The 22,602-nt window shown below is 44.9% G+C and overlaps 1 protein-coding gene across 6 annotated transcripts in view; it reads right to left on the bottom strand.

The window, feature by feature from the left end:
- Positions 1 to 22,208, bottom strand: part of MYO1C (myosin IC) — a 62,510-nt gene extending 40,302 nt beyond the window's left edge. For 2 of the 6 annotated variants that reach the window (XM_030288066.4, XM_072937341.1), the window contains exon 1: positions 20,213 to 20,348. In XM_030288066.4, coding sequence (XP_030143926.2) covers positions 20,213 to 20,317 — 105 coding nt within the window. In that variant the 5' untranslated portion in view covers positions 20,318 to 20,348. Of the gene's footprint in view, positions 1 to 12,650; positions 12,761 to 20,212; positions 20,349 to 20,428; positions 20,543 to 22,067 lie in introns of those variants that run through there. The other 4 variants (XM_072937343.1, XM_072937342.1, XM_072937345.1 and 1 more) reach the window with 4 other exon arrangements.
- Between the last annotated feature and the right edge of the window lie 394 nt (positions 22,209 to 22,602).

The following is a 22,602-nucleotide window of genomic DNA, read 5'->3' as shown; positions in this document are numbered from 1 at the left end:
GTGATTTCTGCTGAGGATGGCTGGCAAGGTCTGGCTCACTCCAACAGGCAACTACAGGCTGAGGGATGAATCAAGTTTTCCAGGCCTCACCAGTTAGAAGTGACTCATTTAAACCCTGGATTAGAGCACTGGGATTGCTCTGCTCATTGCAGATAAGCAGCTGATTCCCTGCATACAATTTCACATTCAAAGCAAGGGGACTGGAAATCTTTCCTGTCAGCCCTGCTCCGACAGGCTCGCAGAGCCGAGCGTGACTCGCTAAGCTACACCCACAAGCAGTGGCTCTGCTGAAAAAATAGAGTTTGGCCCCATGAAAACACCATCAGTGTTCCCCTCTGCAGTGCAGATTCCACTGCAAATTTACATCTGGAGGTATGAGATGCTGCCTTGGGTTTATGCTGTTCAAAAATCAATGTGAATTACATCTGTGTTATTCCAAAAGGCGTCAAGTTCATCTATCAGTGAGTGAGTTTTTTCTGGATTTTTATATTTGTTATTACTGCCTTACAAAAGAACTACAGAATAAGACACATTCCATAATTAGAAAGCACTTGGCAAAAATACCATGGGAAAGAAACCACCCTAAACAGGCCAGGAATTTGAGAGCCCTTCCTCTTGCAGGTCAGAGGAACGTCTTAATCAAAAAATAGAAATGTCTTTAACCTGTGACATGTGTCCTGCTGTCCAGATTATCCTGACCTAAAACTGATTAAAATGCCTCACATTCCTAAAACACCCTATAGCAGAAGCTGAAGGGTCTGAGGGACATTTGTCCCACTGCTTAGGAAAAACACCTTGTGTCCAACAGAGGATGAACATCTGACTGCAGGATAAGGATAAATCAACACCCTGCCAAAGAGGCAATGCTAAATATTTAACATGTTTGATAAAAAGGCAAAACCTACTCATTACATTATTAGTTCTGCTAAGAATTGTCTCTTTTCTACCCAGTTTTTGGATTAAAACATCTCCTCTTCCCCTCTCGAGAGTGCTCCAAACAAGTAACCATGAGCAGAGGTTTGAACACAAGACATTGGCCCCTGGAGAGACAACATTCCTGCTCAGTTATGAAACTGCACACCTAGAAAGGTTAAACCAAAAGCTCATTATACTCACTCAAAAGGTGCCTCAAGATGATGAAAGTTCCTTCACTTTACTGCAAACTTCATGACATCAAAAGTTGACTGAATTCCCCAATTCTGTATGAAGGTGTTTGCAGGGTTAAAGACAAAACCTTAAAAATAGTGAGGTGTGGCCAAAAGGGTTCAAAAACCAGAAGACAAAGAATATTTAGATTATTATTTTGGATTCTAATTTATGCTTTGTAATGTTTAAAACTGTCAATACTGGTTTTGTTTGTTTCAAGAAAGCTTCATCAGTGAGAACACCAAACTTCTTTTCTTCCCAAGCTCAGTTTTTCACAAATAAATACAAAAAAAAAGAGGAATACAGCAAGAAACGTAGATGGACATGTCTCCTTGGATTCCTGCACTATCTCTGCCACTGCTGTTCCCTGTTTTGATGCCCCTGGTGATGGATTAAAAAGCACATATGACAGGCTTGTATTTAGTTATGGCTCCCGCACACACACAATAATTCTGGGTCTATGACGTGAGCGAAAACAGAAACTGGGTTAATCTAACAAATTAAGATAAATTTTCCTTGTTGTTGCTTTCTGCTGAAGCAGTGAAACAGAAATGGCTGGCTGGCTTTGACAGTGGCCATCAGAACAAAGTCCCACTTTATAATTACCAGATGCCCTTAATGTGATGCCAGTTTGTCTCATGCCCGTGGCTGCTCCCGCTCATGGCCCTGTCAGGGTTTCCCTGATTTTACAAACACACTCCAATCCCAACAGCAATTGTTGCACTGACTCCAACAACAAAGTTTAAACCAGCAGTTAATTCCCTGTGATTGCTGTGGCCCTGCTCTGGCACAATCATTTGCAGCAGTTGTGGCAGGGACGGGTTTGGAGGGAGCTGGTAACACAAACAGCCTGACTCAGTTCAGCTGATGTGCATTCCTGCAGACTGACTTTCCAAACAGTCACTCCTAGTGGCAGGACCTACATCTTCCTTTTAAGGGGAAAAAATGTTTTCGCAGGAAAAATTAAGTGTTCAAAGCCTGTGCATATCTCGGTGCTTCCAGCGAGTCTCGCCTTTAAAAACACGTCCTTGTTGCACACAGAACAAAAACTTCTCCTTCCTTAATTTAAAGTTGTTCCTCTTTTTTAACACAGCCATTGGCTGTCTGCCCATCCCTGGCACTCTCAGGTGAAATATCCTAGCACACTGCTTTTCACACAAACCAGCACTCAACAGAGAGTTGGTTTTCCAAAGGAAGGACTCAATCTGAGTAAGAAAAACATGATGAAAAAGAATAGAGAATGTACAGGCTGCAGGTAAAACTTCACAGCTCACACTGCTGACTGACAGTTCCTACTCCTTCACATTTATTTTCCTGCATTTCTGAAAAGAGGCTCAGTGTTAGAAAGGGCTTAAGCCTGGAAAGCAGATCACAACAAAAACTTCTTGTTCCATCCACACGAGATAAGGAAAGAGTGAGCACTGGTGCTTTGCCTGCAAGTTAGATGAAGGAAACAGGATTTCCCTCTGCTACTCCCTGAGCAAGATCCCAAGGAAATGTTTCTAATAATAGGAAATTACTATATAAGGCCAGATCAGCACTAAACTGTTTGCAGTCTGGAGGAGAAGGATGTACAGGAATCCTGAGGAGGGACACACCAGACTGCTCACACATCAGGGGAAGGCAGCACATCCAGGGCTCCCCTCCTCACAGAGGGGCAGAGTTTAACCTGGGACTCCTCTGCTGAGCAGAGTGCAGTCCTCCTACAGCCCAAAATAGCAACTAAATGGACAAATTAGAGCTGCTCTGTCCTTCTGTAATGCCCTTGCTTTTCTCCATGGCAGGAGAAAGACTGAATAGATTTTGAAATCTACAAAATAACACTTGCAAAGCAAAGCTGAGCATGTCTCTGATTGGGATAGGGCAGGAAAAGACACAGCCATGCCCTAAAGCACAACAGGGGCAGTGATGATGCAGAGGGCAGGCTGAGAGCTCCCCTTCCTGGGCTGCAGATCCATGGAGCACAAATGTTTTATGAACTGGACAGTTTTCTAACTCATCTTGGTTCAAACAAGACAATGGGTACCATATAAGTTCATTTTTGCAGCGTTCCCACAAAATTGCAGGAATTAATGTCTCCTAGGCCGTGAGTTTCAGCAGCTCCAGGCAGCAGTGCACATCCCAGCAGAGCTGCCAGGGGCACTGCTGTGGGGCTGTAGCTCCAACCCACACTTTTCACCATCCCTTCAGCAGACACCAAACCTGCAAGCCCAGTTAAAGGACAGATTTCCCTCCTTCTTATTACTATATAAGTATATAATAATAATATAAGAATAATACTATATTATACAAATGGAAGGGAGTTCCTAGAACAACACTCACAGAGGCCTCATTTGGGGAAAGTGATAGAACTGGAAGGTTTCTCTGTGATTCCCATCAAGAGGTATCTTTCCATCCTGCTTTGTCTTTGGATAAGGCCAGGAGCTCCCAGTGCAGGGCAGCTTGCTGAGCAAACACAGCCCCAGAGCTGCCACGGAAATGAGCACAATATAAATTGCTACACAGATTTATAACCCAGAGTTTTGGTTGGGTTTTGTTTTTTGTTTTTTTTTTCCTCCCTGACAGCAAGAGATGTTTGTGACAAAATGTACAAACAATTCTGTATCTGTAGCCCTGCCACATCCTATGTCTCTTCTCTGCAGAATGACACAGCTTCCAGGGGAAAGCAAGGCCAAATCCCAGCCAACATTTCCCTGTCAGCTGGTGAGACCTCCTCGAGCTGCAGGGCTCAGTTTGCCACAGCAAATTAAAAATAAATAAAAAATAAACCCCAAACTTTAAAAAGAGAGCCTTAAAAAAAACCCCAGGCCACCCTTGTGAAAGAACCACTGATGAGAGATTAGAGTTTGACAGCAAAGCTCTCTCCACATCACAGCACCAGGAGCTTCACAGTCCCCATGAAAACATGGCTGAGATTCCCCAATTGTTCCCAGTTCCCTCCACCGACCCACAGGACTCCTCCCAGTGTCACCAGGATCTCAGCAGCTGCTTGTACCTGGCCCTTGTCCCCACAACACCTGGCCAGAACAGGGTGTGCACTCAAAGCCTTCCAGGGCATGTGCTGGGCCAAGAGGATGTTTCATGTTGGGCTTTATCTTTAGGGTCATCTTGATTTCTGAGGATTTTTAGACTGACCTTTAATTTTTGTCCTGTTAAATACTTCACATCCTTAGCTACACAGCAAGGGGGAAAACGAGTGCAAGCAAAAGGCAGGTTTTTCAGAGCTGGGAAACACAAGTGGTTATGTCTGTGAGAGAAAAACAGCCATAAAAAAGGAGTTATTTTAAATGCCCTTATGCCTCTTTTCTCATGTAATACTTGCTCCGTAACAATTACAGAGCAGTTCAGCAAGATGGCCTCTGCTGGTATGGTTTGTGGTCAGTGGTATCTGGAAGTTAAATTTGGAGAAAAACATTTTTGGGAACGAGCTCCCTGTGGATTTAAGTCAGTACAAAGTCTCAGCTGTCAGGCAGGACCCTAACACTGTTGTAGTCCCTGTTTATTTTTCATACCAGCTCCAAGGATGTAGTCACTAAGATGTTTGCTCAGTTTCAAAGTCAAGCCCAGAAGAAATAAGATATTTGTCTTGGCTCTAAAAAGTGAGAAGAATCACAGGTATGAGACTGGGAGTCTGAAAGCAGAGTTCATCCACCCCATAAATGTTGTATTGACAGGATCCCAAGCCTCCGCTGTGCCCTCAATGATTGCAAAATTCTTCTCTAAATATAAGAATTACCTGTTTAGAACTGCCAGCACTAAAACAGAAAGTTTAAATTGCTTTATTTTCTTTAGTAGGTTAAATCTGAAACCTAAGGAAGGCTACCTGAAAGACATAATTCTTAACCATGCCAACACACATCATTTTACACAAATCCAAATACCAAATTTATCTACTATATCAGACTGCTTTATAGGAAACAACTGAACTTCACTGAGCTCTCCTGTCCTTTTTTAATTGGCAACTTTCACCAATGTAGCTTTACATTAAAACAAACCACACCCAGAATCAGATCTTTGGTACTGTGAAAAACAGTTTAAAAAGGAAATACCTCCCTCCAAAACAGACAAATGAAATAGTTTCTTTTAAGGCAACATAGAGCTTTTCATAAAGCTATCATGGAATTTCTAATTTGTTTTCAAAGCCATGAACTTTTCTGTTATGTGGAGACTGCAGCATAGGCAATATCTAGATTTTATGAGTATATTCAAGCTTCCAAAGTCAGAAGAATAAAGGTCAAATGACTAAAACTTTCCTGAAAAGCACAGGAGAGAGGCTTGCATATGGAACATATTTGCTTAAATTTGGATTTTTTAATAAAATAGTTTGCACATGAGTGATATCCCAACAAATAACTAACCCTACTCCACTCTACTGTTCCTGTAACAGCAAAATCCCTTTCTATGGACAGTTTATAGTAGGATAAAGATTTTTATATCAGTGTAATATCTGGCATATCAGTATCATCTGTACTCAAAATATGGGGATATGTTGCTGTGAGCAACCTCTTGTATTGGTACAATTGCATTTGTTTGCTCCATGGATTATTCACAGGTTGCTTAGGGCAAAAAGCCAAGTCAGCAACCTGCAAGTGTTGGGTGATACCTGGGAGTAACAAGTTCTCATTGCCCTTCTGGGTGTGACCCTGCTTTAAAGCCAACATAGCAATTCTGCAGCAAACTCCAAGTTCCCAAGTGCAGTTAAGTTCTGTGAGCACACTGAATGCTTTGGACATTCAAACAAGTGAAGCAGTTTTTAATTGATGATTTTTAAGTGAAGAGTTTACAGGCACAATTTGTACTTCCACTTTTTTCTTTTTTTTTTTAACTTTTTTTTTTTTCTTTTTCCTCTCCTCTGTTTCAAACTGACTTTGTTGGCCTAAGGCAGGCAGTTATTTTGGGGCAGTGAAAAGTTATAAATAAGTTCTAATAAAGCTATTAGTGCCACACATGAGACTGAACTTTTCAAACCCTTCTTTGTAAGGGAACAGAGCACTTTACACTGACTTGTGATGGCACAAACCCCCTAAGAAAAGTTTAAGGAAAGAGTTTCAACAACTAGATCATGAAGCCAAAATAAGAATATTGGATGAGCTGTAGAAATTCCAGATTGTGCCCAAAGGAAGGGGCTGAGCAGTTTGCAGTGAGGCTGCCCTGGCAGCGAGCTGAGCACATGGGCAGATGATATTGCAGCTGGTGTCTGAGCTGCTTCCCTTTCCCCTGCCTGCCCTGCTCCTGCTGAAAACCAGGGGAAAAGGCACCAGATGAAGGGGACTGGGTGAGGTCATCTCTGGCTGCTCTGCCTGCACCCCAAGGAGCCTTTAATGGAGGATTTAATGCTTTGGTGAATCTTTTTTGTCTCAAAATAGATTTAGCATCACTTCATATCCACAGGAAATGATGAGCTGTCATTATGATGGCAAAAGTGTTCCAGGCTGCCTGGAAAACACAGCCATCATTTCAGAAGGATACCCCATGTCCACCTGCATCAGCTTGCACTCAAATTCAGAACATTCGCAGTTCAGAACATTGTTTCCCAAGAGTTTAAAACCTGACATTCCTACTGGATCAAAACCACTTTAAATCAAGATAATTTTTTAAATGTACAAGAAGCAGTAATGACATTGATGTTAAAAAATAAATTATTGGCCTGCAACTTAGCCCCCTTTGGATTACATGCAATATTTCATCTCCAAAGCAGCTTCAACTCCCTCTTAAGGAGAACTACACAGTTCTGCTCTCCGCATTTTCAAAACTTTCTGCATTATCAGAGACATCAGTTTAATCAGAAACAGAGACACTAAAGAACAATGAAGGAGTCCATCCCTTTGTGATTCTCAGGAATGTGTGTTGCACATCTGGATAAACATGGGTCTCTGCAGAGAATGGAAACATTCATTCCCTAGCTGTGGTTAGGTCCAAACCCTTTTTCTTTCCCTGTCTGATTTACTCCTAATCCTGCATTTGGTGGTTGCAAAAGTGCACAAACCCTGCTGAGGCTGACCCAACAGGCCCAGGAATCTCCCTCGTGTCCCTTTACACCTACTTTCTAAAACAAAACCTTCTTCTGGGCTGTGAGCTCCAGTTGAAAGGAGAGACCCTGAAGGAATTGACAGTTGTGACATTAAGAGAAATGCCAACTGTCCCACAGCATCTTGTTCTCCAACAGTAGATGAGAACTGGCACTCCTAAGAGACAGGAAAGGGGTGTATTTCCTGTTTATTTTTCATACCACGATGCAGTAACTAAGTTGTTTGCTCACGGGCAGGTCCAGGAGAAATAAGGTATTTGTCTTGGCTCTAAAAAGTGGAGAAGAATCACAGGTATGAGACTGGGAGACTGAAAGCAGAGCTCACCATCCTGCTAGAAATGCGTGGATTTGGAGATCTCATGGAAGTTGGGTGTCTTTAGATCTTCTGCTCTGATGCTGTGTGGGAAAACCCCACGGTCCACGGCAGCCAGGACCACAAGAGGAACTGTCTGAAGGCCCATCCCACTGGGAAGGAAACTCCTTTTTCCCTCTGATTTGACAGGTATAGATCCTGCAGCTCCTTTTGGACAGATCAAGGACCTCCCCTTGAGGAGGTGCTGCAGGACCATGAGGGAATCTGAGCTCTAACCTGACAGCAGAATCCAAGACTCTCCAGAATAGGCACTTCACATAGAAAAGTCAACATTTGTAATCAAAACCCATCATGTAAGAAATACATATAAACCACAGGCAGCAGCTTTGGTTCATTAGCTTAAATTTTCTGTTTTAACAACTCTCCTAAAGCCAGGGCAGCAGCATCTGCTGTTGCAGCAACAACAGAAGCCCAGCCTTCATCACTCCAACAATGAGAGGAGGCTGCAAAAAGCTGAGAGCTGATACAACATGCAGGGCAAGCCCTAAATTAACCCTGCCTTGCCAAGGTTAGTACTCTGCCCTCAGCTTCACTAGTGTTGGAGTGCACCTATGGCAGGAAAAAAGGTTAAGCTTTTTTATATCGCCTAAAGGAAAGCATCAATATTTGAGGGTTTGAATCAGGAACTGTTGTTTGCATGGCTGAAGTAGAAAACCAGAGACACAGGGAAGTTCATCACTGTAAATTATTGATCTGCTGCTTTCTACACATTGAAACTGGTAATTAAACAAATGGTAAAAAGATACTTCATCAATTATAGAGGTGCCACTTTAAATTACACTTGCTCCAGGATGAATAAAACACAGAGGTTAAATGCTTTGGGTACTCCATGCCTGCTTCTTGTTCAAAATCCTCACTGCAACAATGATTGTAATTTTCATATCCTGCTGCTGCAGAGCTGTGAGCTCTGTATCAAGCTTCACAAAGGGAAATTAGAGCTTTTGTTTCACAAGTCTTATTTCACACAATGTCCAGGAAGCACAGCCCCATGGTCAGGAGAGAGTATTTGGAGCAGATATCACTGGGACCCCCTTTCTGCTCAGCAGGGGTGGTTATATGGCCATAAGTCAAAGCCCTGTGATAACAGCTCTCCCTCAAAAATCAGACAATAAAAAGAGTTTTGTCTGCTAACAGCCACTTGTGCAATCTGTGAAGCACTGGGCAGACATTTGACACTGGCCTGATGGTTTTTAGAAGCTACAGACATGCACACACCCTCCCCAACCTGAAATAACACCAGCAACAAGCTGCTTGTGAAGCAATAAGGTGATGACATCAAAGATGCCCTTTTAAGCAGAAATCATGTCACAATCAGTGATGACCCAAATTTGATTTATGATAAATTTTTATATGAGGGTGCACACCTTACTTCATCAAGATTAAGGTTATCTCATTCCACATGTTAAATATGTGAATGCAAATGTACACTTGCTCTAATACTGATTTTGAAACAGAAACAGCAATCAAAGAAGAGCTTGGTTATCTTGCAGTTGCTGGCACAGCATCTAGAACCATTATTACATCTCAAATAGATCTGAAAGCATTTAGTGAAGGTTGAGTTCATCCATTGATTGAGATAGGCCAGGGAATATGAATATTCCAGGTTTAAGGCTGCAAATGCAGCAGAAGCAGCTGCCTTAAAGGCACATGCAAAACAACCCCAACAGGTGGACACAGCTGGCATCCCTCATGGAGCAGTGAGGCAACACCAGGGGAACAGCAGCTGCTGGACCCAGAGCAATCCTGGGAGTCAAAGAACTCATCATGGAGCAGTGGGGCAGGAGTTCAGAGAGGGAAGAGAGGCTGAGGTGCAGAACTATCAGAATATGGTGTGGAAGCTGGAGATGATGGAAAGCTGCCAGCTTTCAGCTGATGGAAACAGTCCAAGTGGGAGATGGAGGCCGGACTGTAGGATTTTTGTGGAGGAAAGAACATCAGTGCTTGGTAGGGGACAGGAGAATCAAAGGCTGAGCTGACTCTTCCTACTGCTCCCCAGATAATGAGGCTGAAGCACAAGGAGAGCCAGCTCTGCCACAGGCCTGGTGCCAAGTGCTTTGTGAAGTGTTCCTTGCCTGTTCTGAGGAGAGTTACACAAGGTAAGGCTTTATTCATAAGTACCTGATGGATCCTGTGTGTGCTACAGCTCCTACCAGCAGAGCAGTGTTTGTGGGAAATGTTAGGAAGAGTGTCTAAGAGAGATAAAGCCTTTGAGCTGCAGATGAAGCTGCCAGCCCTAATTTCCAGCTTGTCAGAGCAAGTCCTTCTTGAAGTCAGCAGGCTGGAATGAAGAGAATCTGGCATTTGTGCATGGATGTATGGCTCAGACAGCCAGGGCAGAGCGGCTGGCTTTAATCAGACTTTCCACAAAGGAGGGGGACTGGGAGTGGCCAAGTGCACTGAGTGATGGGCGTTATCTGCTGTACATCCACAAATTCCTCTCCTCCGACTTTGGATTTCAAGCCTGACCTCCTTTCCTGCTTCCACTAGCCCCTAGAGCTGGAGGGGAAGGGCCATACAGGACTGGAATCTGAGAGCCCTTCACATTCTCAGAATTGCTGGTGTGTGTGAGAGGCAGCACACACTTGTCTGGAGGGCTGACAAATTCCACAACAGCTGATGGCTCCCAGGAGTAGCTGCCTGCAGGTAGCTGCAGGGCTAAACCTCACTATTCCAAAATTCACTTTTCCAAGTGCTAACCCACTCCAGCTCACCTGCTGGGTCACAGCTGATTGTGAAGGCTCTTCACCCACAGTGCATCAGAAAGGAGCAAAGCTCCAAAGCATTTTAATCCAGCTGCCTGCTACAGCATAAAGAATTTCAGTGCAAACCACTTTGGGTTGTTATCTACCCTCACAATGAGCCTACAGTCCACTACATCACACAGAACTTCAATTCCATCTAGAAATAGCCTCTTGAGGTCTCTGTTGCAGGATGGCATTGTTAAATTTTGTTTCTTTGTGCGCCACTGCTGGTGGTGACAGCAACAAATTGCAGGAACCTGCACGTATGGCCAGAGTGGGCAGGGAGCCACATTCGATCTCTTGCACGGAAAGTTTTGGCAGCAGAATTAATTCCTTCTCCCTTACCCTTTCTGCCTGTGTCTCTCAGGGCATGCTCAGGTACCACAACACAGTAACCTTGTTCTATTACCCACCAAAATGCCTTGTCCCACAGGGCTCAAAGGTTCCTTGGATCTTTACACCTGGTGAAAAGCAGGGCAAAAGTGGGAATCTCAGCATCCTCACCTGGGTAAGGTATCCCCCATCCTGACCCTCAGTGCACTGGCTCTCCCAAACTCCATCCATGCAAAACAATGCTCTGGGAAGGGGAAGAGAGCAAAGTATTCCAGACACCACAACTGGATCCTGTTTTGGATGCAGTCTAAGGATGCTTTGGCAAGAGGCAGGACAGACACCAGCTTTTCCTGGCTGTGTATCCAAGCATGTGCTGTCTGGAAGGATTTATCAGTGCCTCTCTCCCCCTGATCTGATAGCACATTAAAGGGCACCAGCAGTGCAGGACTCATGGGCAGGTGCCCCTGCACTGCTCAGGAGCTGGGGCATGCTCATTATGAGCAGTGGAGATGGCCTGCTCTGTTTGTAAACCTTGATAAAGCCAACATTTAGAAAACAACTAATTACCATTTATGTCCCAAACAGCTGGCCTAGCTCCACATCCACATGCTGGGAGGTTTGGGTGCCAATCAGCCCACACATCAGAGCACAAAAGTCCCACAGTATGACTGGAGAAGCTTCTAGCAAACAAACTTCTCACTAGCACTGACTCCAAGGATCAAAACACAGCAGTGTAAGAATAGAACAGCCACACGAGCTATCTTCCCACATCATTACACTACAGACACTTGTCCAAGGCGAAAAGGGCACAGAAAATGTCCTCTGAGGAGCCAGAGGGCAGTCCCAGGCTGCTGTCAGCTGGCCTGGGCAGCTGATGTTACTGTGACACAGCCCCTGTCCCAGCTGTGCCTGTCCTGGCCCTCTTCCTCTCTGGACTGGGACTAAGATCCATTCAGCTCTGAGCAGACAGCTCAGGGAACTAAAGAAACAGAAAATGTTGTTTTCTTCATCATTGCTCTCACAACTTTGTTTCAAAGAGTTAATCAAAGGGTCAAATGGATGCAAGTCCAAGGCAGGCAGTGGAGGACTACAGTGAAACCAATTTAAATTGGTTCATGAAAGGTGGAACAAGATGATCTTCAAGTCCCTCCAACCTAGACCATTCTATGATTCTAAACAGAACTGATATCAGGATAAGCTTATCTTAGATACTGGGGGAATACAAAAGAAAGGGCATCTCATGGAAGTGACATGGATGAAGCTCCAAGACTCTCTGGCTGCTTGTTCATCCCCTCCCCTCTGCACACGCCCATGCCTTGAGCACTGAAATCCTGGAGAAGTGACACAAGGACAGTATCACCCCCAGCAGCCCTGGGGACAAACCCAGGAATGACGCCAGGGGTGCAGCCTGTCAGCTGCAGTGCTCCAGGAGCAGGGATAAATCACATCCATAAATCAGCACCATCAATCACCTAATCTGACACGTGGGGATCCTGTCCCAGCACTGCTCTGCTACTCCCAAATATTGCAAAAACTGACACTTTTTGGCCTTAGAAATGAGGGCTGATGCTGGTGGGTTCTGGTTGCCAGCACACAGGAGAGGAGCAGCTCACTCCACACACTCATCACTGAGCCATTTATTGACCCAAATGAACCTCCCCATCCCCTATCAATCCAGAAATGTCAATCCAGCCCACACTAAACACTGATTGATTTTCTACTCTAACGAGCACCGTGTCACACTTGTGTTAACTACTCATCAGTTCAGATAAGTGCTTTGCAATTAAGATAATTTGAGACCAGTACAAGTGTGGCCTGAAAAGCACTTTCAAGAGTTCAGCACAGAGATATTCATTGCTCAAAACAAGCAGCCAGGTATCAAGCTGACAGCTACACTAGAAATTCGTTTCAATACAAAATATTGTATTGAATACCTTTCCAAAACAAAAAATTTTGTCACAAGCTAATTTTTCCTTGCAAGGCAATAACTGGCTCTTACAAAAATTTCTTCCCAGATGTGTACACTCACCCTGCAGCAACACTGATTTCCTTCCTCTCAAGTGACACCACAATCCTTTCACAGGTGCTCCCTTATTCTGATGGCAGGCAGGCAGCATTCCAGCAGAGCTGCACTCAGTAACAAACAGCCAACTTCACTGAAGCCTCCAGAGAAAAAGAAACAGTCACAGGAGTGCAGCTTTGAGTGCCATGGCCGTGAGCCTGGACATAGTTCACATTCTCATCCTACACGGAGCCACTTTGTGGAATTTTCCTCCCAGTGCAAGTGGTTTGGACACCAGCAGCTGCCAGTTCAACACATTCAGGTTACAGTTGGAACTCCCCTGTCCCCACCTAGATCCGGAAACTTCAGAGCAGACATTTGGCAACTGCTCAGGTTTCAGTTTGAAGAGAGAGAGATCAAACAGCCTCCTGCACAGCACAAGGTTTTTTTGCATAGAGAACACCACATCTCTTGCAACATTTCCTCTTCACATGGGGCTCTCATGACCAGTCTGCCAGAGCAGCAGGGAAGTCCTCACTCCCTCCCAGCACTCACTACCTGCCAGGCTGCCAGCACCAGCCATGCCCTGCTTTTCTCTCCAGGAAGTGCAGCTCATCTTTTTTTTTTACTCTCCTTTCCTTTCTGCTTCTTCCTTGTATCAAGACACAAATACCTCGAATCAGATTAGTTTATATTTGAGTCAAATAACATCTGAAAGGTTTACATTAATATGGAAATGGCTCGTAACTATCAGCCCTTGTATTCTTTAATTTTATCAGGCAAAAAAAAAAAAAAAAAAAAAAGACACTGTGCTTCTTTGCTATGTTGTTTTTCTTAAAAGTTCTAAGGGACTTTAACACACCTGGTTTGGAAATACCTCTTGCATAAATTATCCCAAATTCCTCCTAGCTTTCTCAAATCCCTGCAAAAGCAGTCATAAGTGCTGTTTCTTCTGTGGCTTTAGGGGACACCCCTGGTGATCTTAAATGACAATATTTTAAGGTATTGAGGTGACAGGCAGCACTACAGCTCATCTGCACTACTTTTACTCAAACAACTTACAGAGCTGCTGCTTTCTGCTGGAAACCAAATTTTTAAGTGCTGAAAATAAGCTTCAACTGAAGTAATACAAGAGCCAAGACAATGAGCATTTGTCCCCAAGTTATTCCATAAAGCTGAGCTTCAATTTTCTTCAGCTGAATAGTCTGAGAGTCCCCTTCTTCAGGAAGATGTGGAGGCCAACAGAGCAAAATGAGATTGATTAGATCTCTGATATGGGCTTATTTTGGCCTCACCACCTTTTCTGCCTCCCACACATCTTTATCTCCATCAAACTTTTCCAGCCTCCACTTTTTGGCCTCTGCTTTCCTTGCTGACCTCCCACACCATTCTGGCCTCCCACTCCTTTTCCTTTTCTGCTTTTCTTATTGGTCTCCCACCCTTTCTCAGCCTCCACTTTTCCTTCTGGGTTTTCAGCCTCTGGTTTTCTCTCAGACCAGCACAGAATATTCAAACCCCCTGAAGGTTATGAATTTGTAAAGTCCCTTTCCAAACAACCACATTTCACCTTAATATGTCCATCCACATTTTTTCCACACCCCAGCTGATCAGAAATAACCCATGTCCATCCTGACACCTTGCAGTCAGAACAACCTGGGTTTATGCCCAAGGAAACCTGGTGGTTCTCTCAGTAATTCCAATCCTGCTAGGATTACCACAGCACTCTACAGTTGTTTTAATGGAAGTGCAATAGTAAATCATGAGAATTTCTGGTATGGTAAAAGTTGATGCTCTAAGCTTTGCTGATAGCTCAGAAAACTGCTGTTCCCAGGTCCTATCCACCAGATTCCTGGACAGAGAAGCAAAATTAAATTTAATATGCGTTCCCACAGAGTGCTATGGTTGGGCACACACGAAAACACACTCTGTACTTTTCTACAGAACTTGCTTTTGATCCTCTCCCTAACTTACACAAGCAAACAAATGCATGCACAAATAAAATGAGGATTTTGCAAGTCACATATTTTATATTTGCCTTCATTACAAGATGAAGTTTTCCTTTCTGTTTTCCAACAAAATTGTGTCCAAAAAAGCTTGTAATTTTGGGAAAAATCAAAAATAAACTTTTTGAATACACTATTTAAAATTAAGCACTTGGTTTACTTGAGGAATGTGGTAGGTGCTCTGCTGGTTGTTGCACTTGGTTGTTTACTCAGAACCCCAAAACCAGCCAGGGCACAAACCCTGGCTGTTGTTAAAACCTTTACAGGTGTATGGGTGGAGAGGGAATTCTCCTGTAACATCTGTGAGAAAATCCCACGCTAACACAGAACAGCAGATAATGAGTCAGGAAAAGGCAGAAAAGCTCACAACTGAACTCCAGTGCTCACTCAAAGGAGGCAAAAGAAACATCTGTTTTTCTGTCTGAGTTCCAGTTCTGCCAGCGAGAGAATTCCTGGCTTCCTGGTGCAAAGGTGTGGCTTTCCCTCCCAAGAAGAACAAGAGACAATTTCAAACAGACTCCAAAAGTCCTAAGAGTGGAAGACAACCTGTTATTTAAAACAACAAGATGTGTGGACACAGAACAAGATTCCCTGGTCTCTAATTTGGAAGGTTCAATAAAACTCTTGAAAAGCCCAACACTAATTTGTGCAATAATCTTCCCTGTCTCCAAAACACACAGTTGGACTCACCAGCTTTTACTGCAGATCAAAACCTGAGCTGCAGCAGCACCATTTGTAATGCAGTGCTGTGTGGTGTTGCAAATATGCACCAGGTTTTGTTTTTTTTCCAAAATGTTGGTTGTAATGTGCAGCCTTGTAAAGCACAGAACTGCATATTTTAGTTATTAAACTTCACAAACAAGTCTGGCTGTTGAAAGTCATTTCCCTGAGTAAACAATGACTCAGTGTGGGCTATATAAATGTACAAGTTATTAGTTACTGTTAGTGAGTTTAAAAAAACTCGACTCTATACAAAGGCCTGCTTCAGAATGGAAAATAGTTTTCCTCCTACTTCTATAGTCCCAGTTATATTGTTTCAGTGGAATTTAATTTTCTAAAAAGCTAAACAGATCACTATCTCTTCATTATATAATTGGACATTGACTTAACTGGACCCTTCAGCCATGAACAATATGTGCAGTGTGAAAGCTGAGTTTACCCTTTTTTCTATTCTCAGTTTGTCATTATAATGCTGAAATAAAGCTGATTCTTTCCTGGATAGGAATAGCCCATCTAGACCAGGCATCAGGTGACAATGAAAACAGACATAAAGAACAACCATAAAATATTGAGTATATGGTAATGAAGAAAAATGCAATTGCAAGCTCAATAAAATCCTCTGACAAACACTGTTCCCTAGTTGAATTACAGCTCCTTCCATAATCCCCCTCTTCATTAGCAAAATGGCCAAATACAACTGGTGATTGTCAGCTGGCAGAAGGCACCAGGCTCACTCTGCCTAATGAAACTCAGCTGCTAAGGCACCAAGGTTTCCCTGCAGCCTCAAACCCCCTCCAAAGGCTGTTTTCCTGTTCCAGTGTGCACTGTCCACGTTAGGAGCACACCTCTGTGTTACCTTTTGTAAGGGGGAAATCTCTGCAACAGAATACTAAAAAGGAAATATAGACTCAGATCACAGAATATCCTGAGCTGGAGGGACCCACAAGGACCCTCTGGTACTACACAGATCCCCCAACAACCCCACCCTGAGCATCCCTGGCAGAGCTGTCCAGACTCTGCTGGAGCTCTGGCAGCCTTGGGGCTGTGCCCAGCACCCTCTGGGAGAAGAACCTTTCCCTAAAATCCAACCTAAACCTGCCCTGGCACAGCTCCAGCTGTTCCCGACTCTGCAGCCCCCAGTGAGGTCTGACCTCAGTCTCCTCTTCTCAAACCAAGTGACTTCAGCTGCTCTTTATAGGATTTCCCCTCTAGACCTTTCATCATCTTCATAGCAAACTCTGTGGTGAAATTTTACTAGAAAAGTGCCTTCCAAAGAAATTACCAAAATAAATTTGAAGGCACAGCTCAAGCTTACAGAGCCCAGCCTGCAGACTGAGTGCCATCACAGCTGTGTCACGGAGCACTTTTTAGTCATTCAGAGACTCTCCATTTCCTGGCAAATATCACAACACATTTTGACACGACATTCTTCACCACCAACAATGACACTGCCCATTCAGTGAGAGAGCTTTCAGTGACTGCAGTCTGCTGTAGTCCCAGCCCTGGGACCTCACTGGCCAGAGGGCAAACACTCCAAAAGTACTGCCAAAATGGCAAATTCTACGTCCATTTATTATCAGCTGCTGAACTGAATCACAGGAAGGGTGGTGGCCACGCTGGCCCAAGGTCACCGTACTGGTTAAAGGGCTGAGAGTGTCCCAGGAAAGCTGGACACTGGCACCTGACCAAATGCTTTCCTAAAGAAAAAAAAGCTGCCAGGGAGAGCTATGCATGCGTGCCTGAATGCCACAAGAGTTCTAAATAATAACTTTTACTGCCTTCCAGTACAGGAATTTAATACAGAACAGACTACACTGGAGATATACTACAACAGGAAAGCTACTGGCCCTGCTGTTCCTTGCTGTATTTAAATGTTTAAATATTTAAATAAGGCAGGGCTGTAAGGAACACTTCCACTCCCACAGAACATGACTCAGTTGCAACAAATTACTTGAGATTTGTCCACTCCAAACCTTCTGCCATAACAAGCTTTGTTAGCCTTTCACATTGACTTGTGCTGCCTGCTTGTATCTTTATTAATGCTTTCTGGAAAGAGCTGGCCACCCACCCCACTAATACATCAACAAGAAATATGCAGAGGAGAGCACAAAATACAGAGCAGGATATTTTCCAGCAGAGAGGTCCCTGAATCCAGGCCCAGAGAGGCACAGCACAAGTGGCTCCCTCTGGGCAGAAAAAGAACTGTGCTACAATCTCAGAGGAAGACAAGGCATGCAAACCTCACCCACCAGAGCTGACAGCAGGTTTTTGGATAAGCCAGGGATAACAATCCTAGGCAGAGCCAACCACATCACTCAGGAGGTGCTTCCACAGCAGTAAAGCTGTGTTTAACACAGGAAAAGCCCTGACAGGAGACACACACATGCCATAATTGCAATCACTTTCTGCCAGCACAGAGGGCCCGCCTGACCCCAGCCTCTGTGCAGATGTTGCTGTGCTCACACACAGAGCTGGGCTGGGAAGCTGCTCCTCACAAACCACCTGCTTGTTTGGCCCGCTCAGTTCTGATTTGGATCAGTTCTCACCAGTTAACCACCTCTGGCTGCCACTGACACAGGTAACCCAAAGCACAACACAGATGGTTTTCCCCATGGTAACATTTCAGAACCACACAAATCAGCCTTTATAAATGGTTCTTTAGCCTGTGTGAAAGGACAAATGATTGAGTTACATCTCTTACAAAGGCCTGTGGGACAGACCAGCCACAGGGAAATCTGTACTGGAGTTCCCTCCACCTCTTTTTCTGCAGCACCTGTAGCACATCAGCTTTTCCCAGACTCACATTTGTCCTCCAGAAGGCACTACTGGTTATCTGAGAATAGTGCTCACTCATCAGTCCTTTGAACTGGGAGGCAAAGTGCTGCAGCCCAGTGCTCCTCAATATTTTCCATGCTGGAAACATTCACAGCTGCCAGGTAAAAGCCAAGGGAAGGGGCATTGGGAGCTGTATTTTATACACTGCCCTGGGACTGTGGCAGCTGCTGCACTTTGTTTTTCCTGCATTTGGAGCAGTCTGTTCCTTTGGACAGGGGTAGAGGAATTTGTCCAGTTCCTAGAAAGCATGTGGTTCTTAATGCAGTAATAAACAACATGACACTACAAACAGAAAAATCCCAAATATCTGAACAAGACTAAGACTATCTTAGCTTTGCATAAAAGTATCCATAGAGTTTGAGCTGATTCATAGAAACACTGTATTTAATGTTACAAAGCATTCTTAGCCCCCAGTTTTTACTGGCCTTCCTCCAGTGGGGTTAGATCAAATAAAAATGATTTGACTCATTTTGTCAAGATCTGTGTAAGTTATTATAAATCCTGAAGATGTACTGTAAATCACAAGTTTCTTCACCATTAATTATGCAGAAGAGAACAGAAATTACACACTGTGGATACTGACTCACATGGGATCTCTCACTCCTCAGTGTGTTATGATTCACACCTTTTTTTTTTTCCTCTTAAAAAATAAATCTATCCTTTATACCATGATAAATTAGGACAACATGTGTTCAGTGTAGCACTCCATTGGTCCCTGCCAGGCAGAACACAAAATTCATATTTACACAGGCCCTCCCTGGAACACAGGATTATATCCACTATCAAAACTAAAACCCCTGAAGTGTTATGACAGTGGTTGCCATATCAGGGCCTACTGTGAAAATGAAGAACTCATCAGTTCCATAAGCCGGAGGCAGTTTCTAAAAGTTTTGAAAAGGTGCTGACAACTGGCAATTGTCTATTGCTCCAAAAGGGGATGAAAGAAAGATGCTTTTTTTCCCAAGTACTCTTAAGATGTGGTTCTGTTTTCATAGCTTGTCCACCAACCAAGCAAATTTTCTCATTTGTCACTTATAAAAACTAAGCAGCTGCTATCCACAAGTAGTTCTGGAGGAGCCTTCTGCCCCAAGCAACTGTCAGAGAGAGATTAAATACCAGAATAATCTCTGTATTGTATCTCAGAACCACTTTTCCTCTGTAATCCTCCCAACGACAAGAATGCAGCTCAAGCCAGATTACTTGGAAAATTCAAGTTACTAGAATGAGTTGCTTATTCCGGCAGAGTCAGATTCCTCCCATGAGTCATTGTCACTTAAAACAATTAACGCCAGGTATTTAGAACTGGGGAAAACCGGCATGGAAAGCAGCACTAGAGACAGGGACTCCTGAGCCTCAGTGAGACTGCAGACCCCTGGTCTAAATTGGAGAAGTTAAGGAGTTTGACCATCTCCACCTGTGAGAGAGGGCTGAATACACCGAGCTTTCTCCATTAAGTGCTTTGGGGTACCTGTGCAAGCACTGGCAGAGAAGGAGGAATTCCTCCAATGTGAACGCCAGCGCTGTGCACAGCAGGGTGGATCACACACCCAAGCAGCGCTCGGAGCTGTAACGCAAGTTCGGGATGTACAGGAAGCCTGTCTTGACAAGGGCAAGCCAAGCCGCCTGGAGCCCCGGCCGTGTCACGGCCACGTCGGAGCCGGGAGCAGCCCCGCCACACCCTGCCCGTCCCCGGCCCCGCTCGGGCGGGGATGCGCGCACGGAAGCGTTACCGGAGTGCAGCCACCGACCGTCCGGGAGCCGGGCAGCGAGCAACTGCACCGGGCAGCCGGATCCACGCCGCGCCGCCGCCAGGATGCCGGCTGCTCTACCCCGCTCATTTGTTCCTTCCGTGGAGAATATTTCGAGTTTCCGGGAAGGTCGGCGGCTGCGGGAGAACGGCCGAGCCGCGGCCGCCCGGGGCGCTGCCCCCGCGCCGCCCCGCAGCCATGTGCCCGAACAGCGGTGCGGGCGGGAGGCGGCCGCGCACACCGACCGCTCGCTCGCTCGCTCGTTCCCCCCGGCCCCGCTCACCTGCCTGGGCGCCCCGGGACGCGCGGCTCGGGGCCCTGCGGCGGCTCCGCCAGCGGCTCGGCGCCGACTGCCCGCGGGAGCCCGCGCCGCGCCGCTAGTGAGCATGTCCGAGCGCCGGGCATGCGGGCTGCGGGCCGCTGCCTCCGCCCTCACCTGCACCGGCACCCCTGTCCGCGGCACTGCCCAGCGGCTTGTGCAGCTCCGAGGGACACGCACCTGTCTGCTCCAGACGGACGAGATAAACCTCGAATGCTGGTGGTAATTCTACCGGCCCCTCCTGGCTGTGCGAGTCATCAGAAGTGCATGTTCCTGGGAAGGACGCAGGTGAAGTTCGCTCTGGAGTGATTGCAGCGAGCTCCGGTAAGCATCCGCTGTGAGCAGCAGATTGGCTCATCCCACACAGGTGTGAAATACCCGAGGCAGTCTGGTCAGGATCTACAGGAAATTCTACACACATCCAACAGCCTGAACCACTCTGAGCTGAAACAGTGAAAAAGCCCTGCTGTTGCCACTCCTACAACAGTTTAAAGTATCTTAAAGTTTCTCCAAAACCACCCCTCTCCAGCCATTCATGTAGCACCAACACTGCTTGACACAGAGTTTTCATGTTACAACTGTTTAAATCTTTATAGAAAGTTGAACGGATACCTTTTCTCCACCCCTCTCTGGCCATTCATGGAGCACCAACACTGCTTGACACAGAGTTTTCATGTTACAACTGTTTAAATCTTTATAGAAAGTTGAACGGATACCTTTTCTGTCTTTGATGTCTTCTCCAGGACTCCCACACACGCTAAGGTTTAAAGGAACGTTTCCCCCTGGGAACAACAATTCAGTCCTGCCGGTGTCCCCTATTATCACTACAAATAAGTCAGTAACACTCCTGCAAACCAAAGAACACCAGAATTGCCACTGTCTCCCCTCCCAGCAAGGCAGAGGGAGCTCTTGGATTTTTCTGAAGTAAAATGACTCTACCTGACAATTGTGTAACCACACAGTAAATGTCTCAGCTCATTTTCAGATTGAGTTTCAGATTAGTCACTAGAAAGACAATGCTAGGAAACAGCAGCAACATGCACAGATGTGCACTTCAGTACAAGATGGCTCTACGAGAGCTGAATATCTGTTAAACAGGTTTTAAATAGCTATGACAGAGAAATTCAGTTGCACCTAGGTACTTCCAAGCATTTTAAATTTTACAGTTACTTTTCTTTGACTCCTTTAATTAAAAATTATACAAATGCAGATAGAAAATATTCTGAAGCAAAACACACAGAGCAGCCATTAGTTCCAAGAAAACTGAAATTATTCTTAGAAAAGTACCACCTTTCTCAATTGTTTATGTCAAACCAGTGAACACAAGTCAATAAAGTCCCAAGTTAACAGAATAGTCAGTTCCTTGAACTACTTATAAGTTTGTTAATATGTGCCTGTACCACTGAATTTTCCATATGTGAACCTTCCTGTAACATTCAGGGAAAGAACCCCATGACAGCACAATCAACACAAGAGGAACAAAATAACTATTACAAAGCTTTTTCCCCTCCTCTGCAGTCTGAAAGTGCTCCCAGAATTCTGACAGAATTCATACAGCCAGGTCAAACACCAACTTTGGTTCACTGCAGTATTTCTACAGGAAATAAATTTTAATGATTTTCTGAACTCCCACTCACTTCACTGCTACTAATTCCATCCCAGAGAGAAAAAACTTCACAGCACAGCTCCAGTCACTCCAATGACCAACCAGCCTTGCAAACCCTTCCCTTCCCTGGAATTGCTCAGTTCAGATCTAAGTTGGTTATTGTGTAACCAACAGTACCAGGAGGGGACAGAGAACAATAAAAGCCAGGCTTACAGTCCTGCGCTCTGCCTTGCGCCCGACCACGCGGATGATTTCTCCTGTAGGAACACGTTCAATCTGCAGCTCCATTTTCCCAAGGAAAGTCAGTAAATCCCTCTATTCTTTATGGACAGTTCTGGTTTCAGTGTGCAGCAGCAGCCAGCTTTGACTAAGTGCAGCCTTTGGTTCAGAGCCCTGTTGTGAGAGGAAAAGATGAACCTCTGTATTTATACCAAGTGTTAGGTGTGAGCTGAAACAATGAAGTTCAAGACTGGTTTCCACTCGCTCCAATGTGCCACGACAGTTCCAAGAAGCCTAAATTTATGTTTGTGTTTATTGCCTCCAACTTTGTCGCTGTTCCATTTCTGTCCCACTGGGCTCAGAAAAGTCAGGTCGCTGCGGATGCTGTTTCAGAGGTGTTGGCATGAAACAATCCCATGGTGGACTTCAAAAATCTACCAAGAGATTTTGTGCAGAAAAAAGTCCTTCATCTTTGCCTCCAAGAGCAAGCAATAGAAAACCCTGATTGCTCCCATGGTAACTACAGGAA

This window comes from Taeniopygia guttata, chromosome 19, assembly GCF_048771995.1.
Source record: "Taeniopygia guttata chromosome 19, bTaeGut7.mat, whole genome shotgun sequence".
Taxonomy (NCBI): domain Eukaryota; kingdom Metazoa; phylum Chordata; class Aves; order Passeriformes; family Estrildidae; genus Taeniopygia; species Taeniopygia guttata.
Note: the sequence above shows the minus strand (reverse complement) of the source record. Positions and strands in the feature narration are given on the sequence as shown.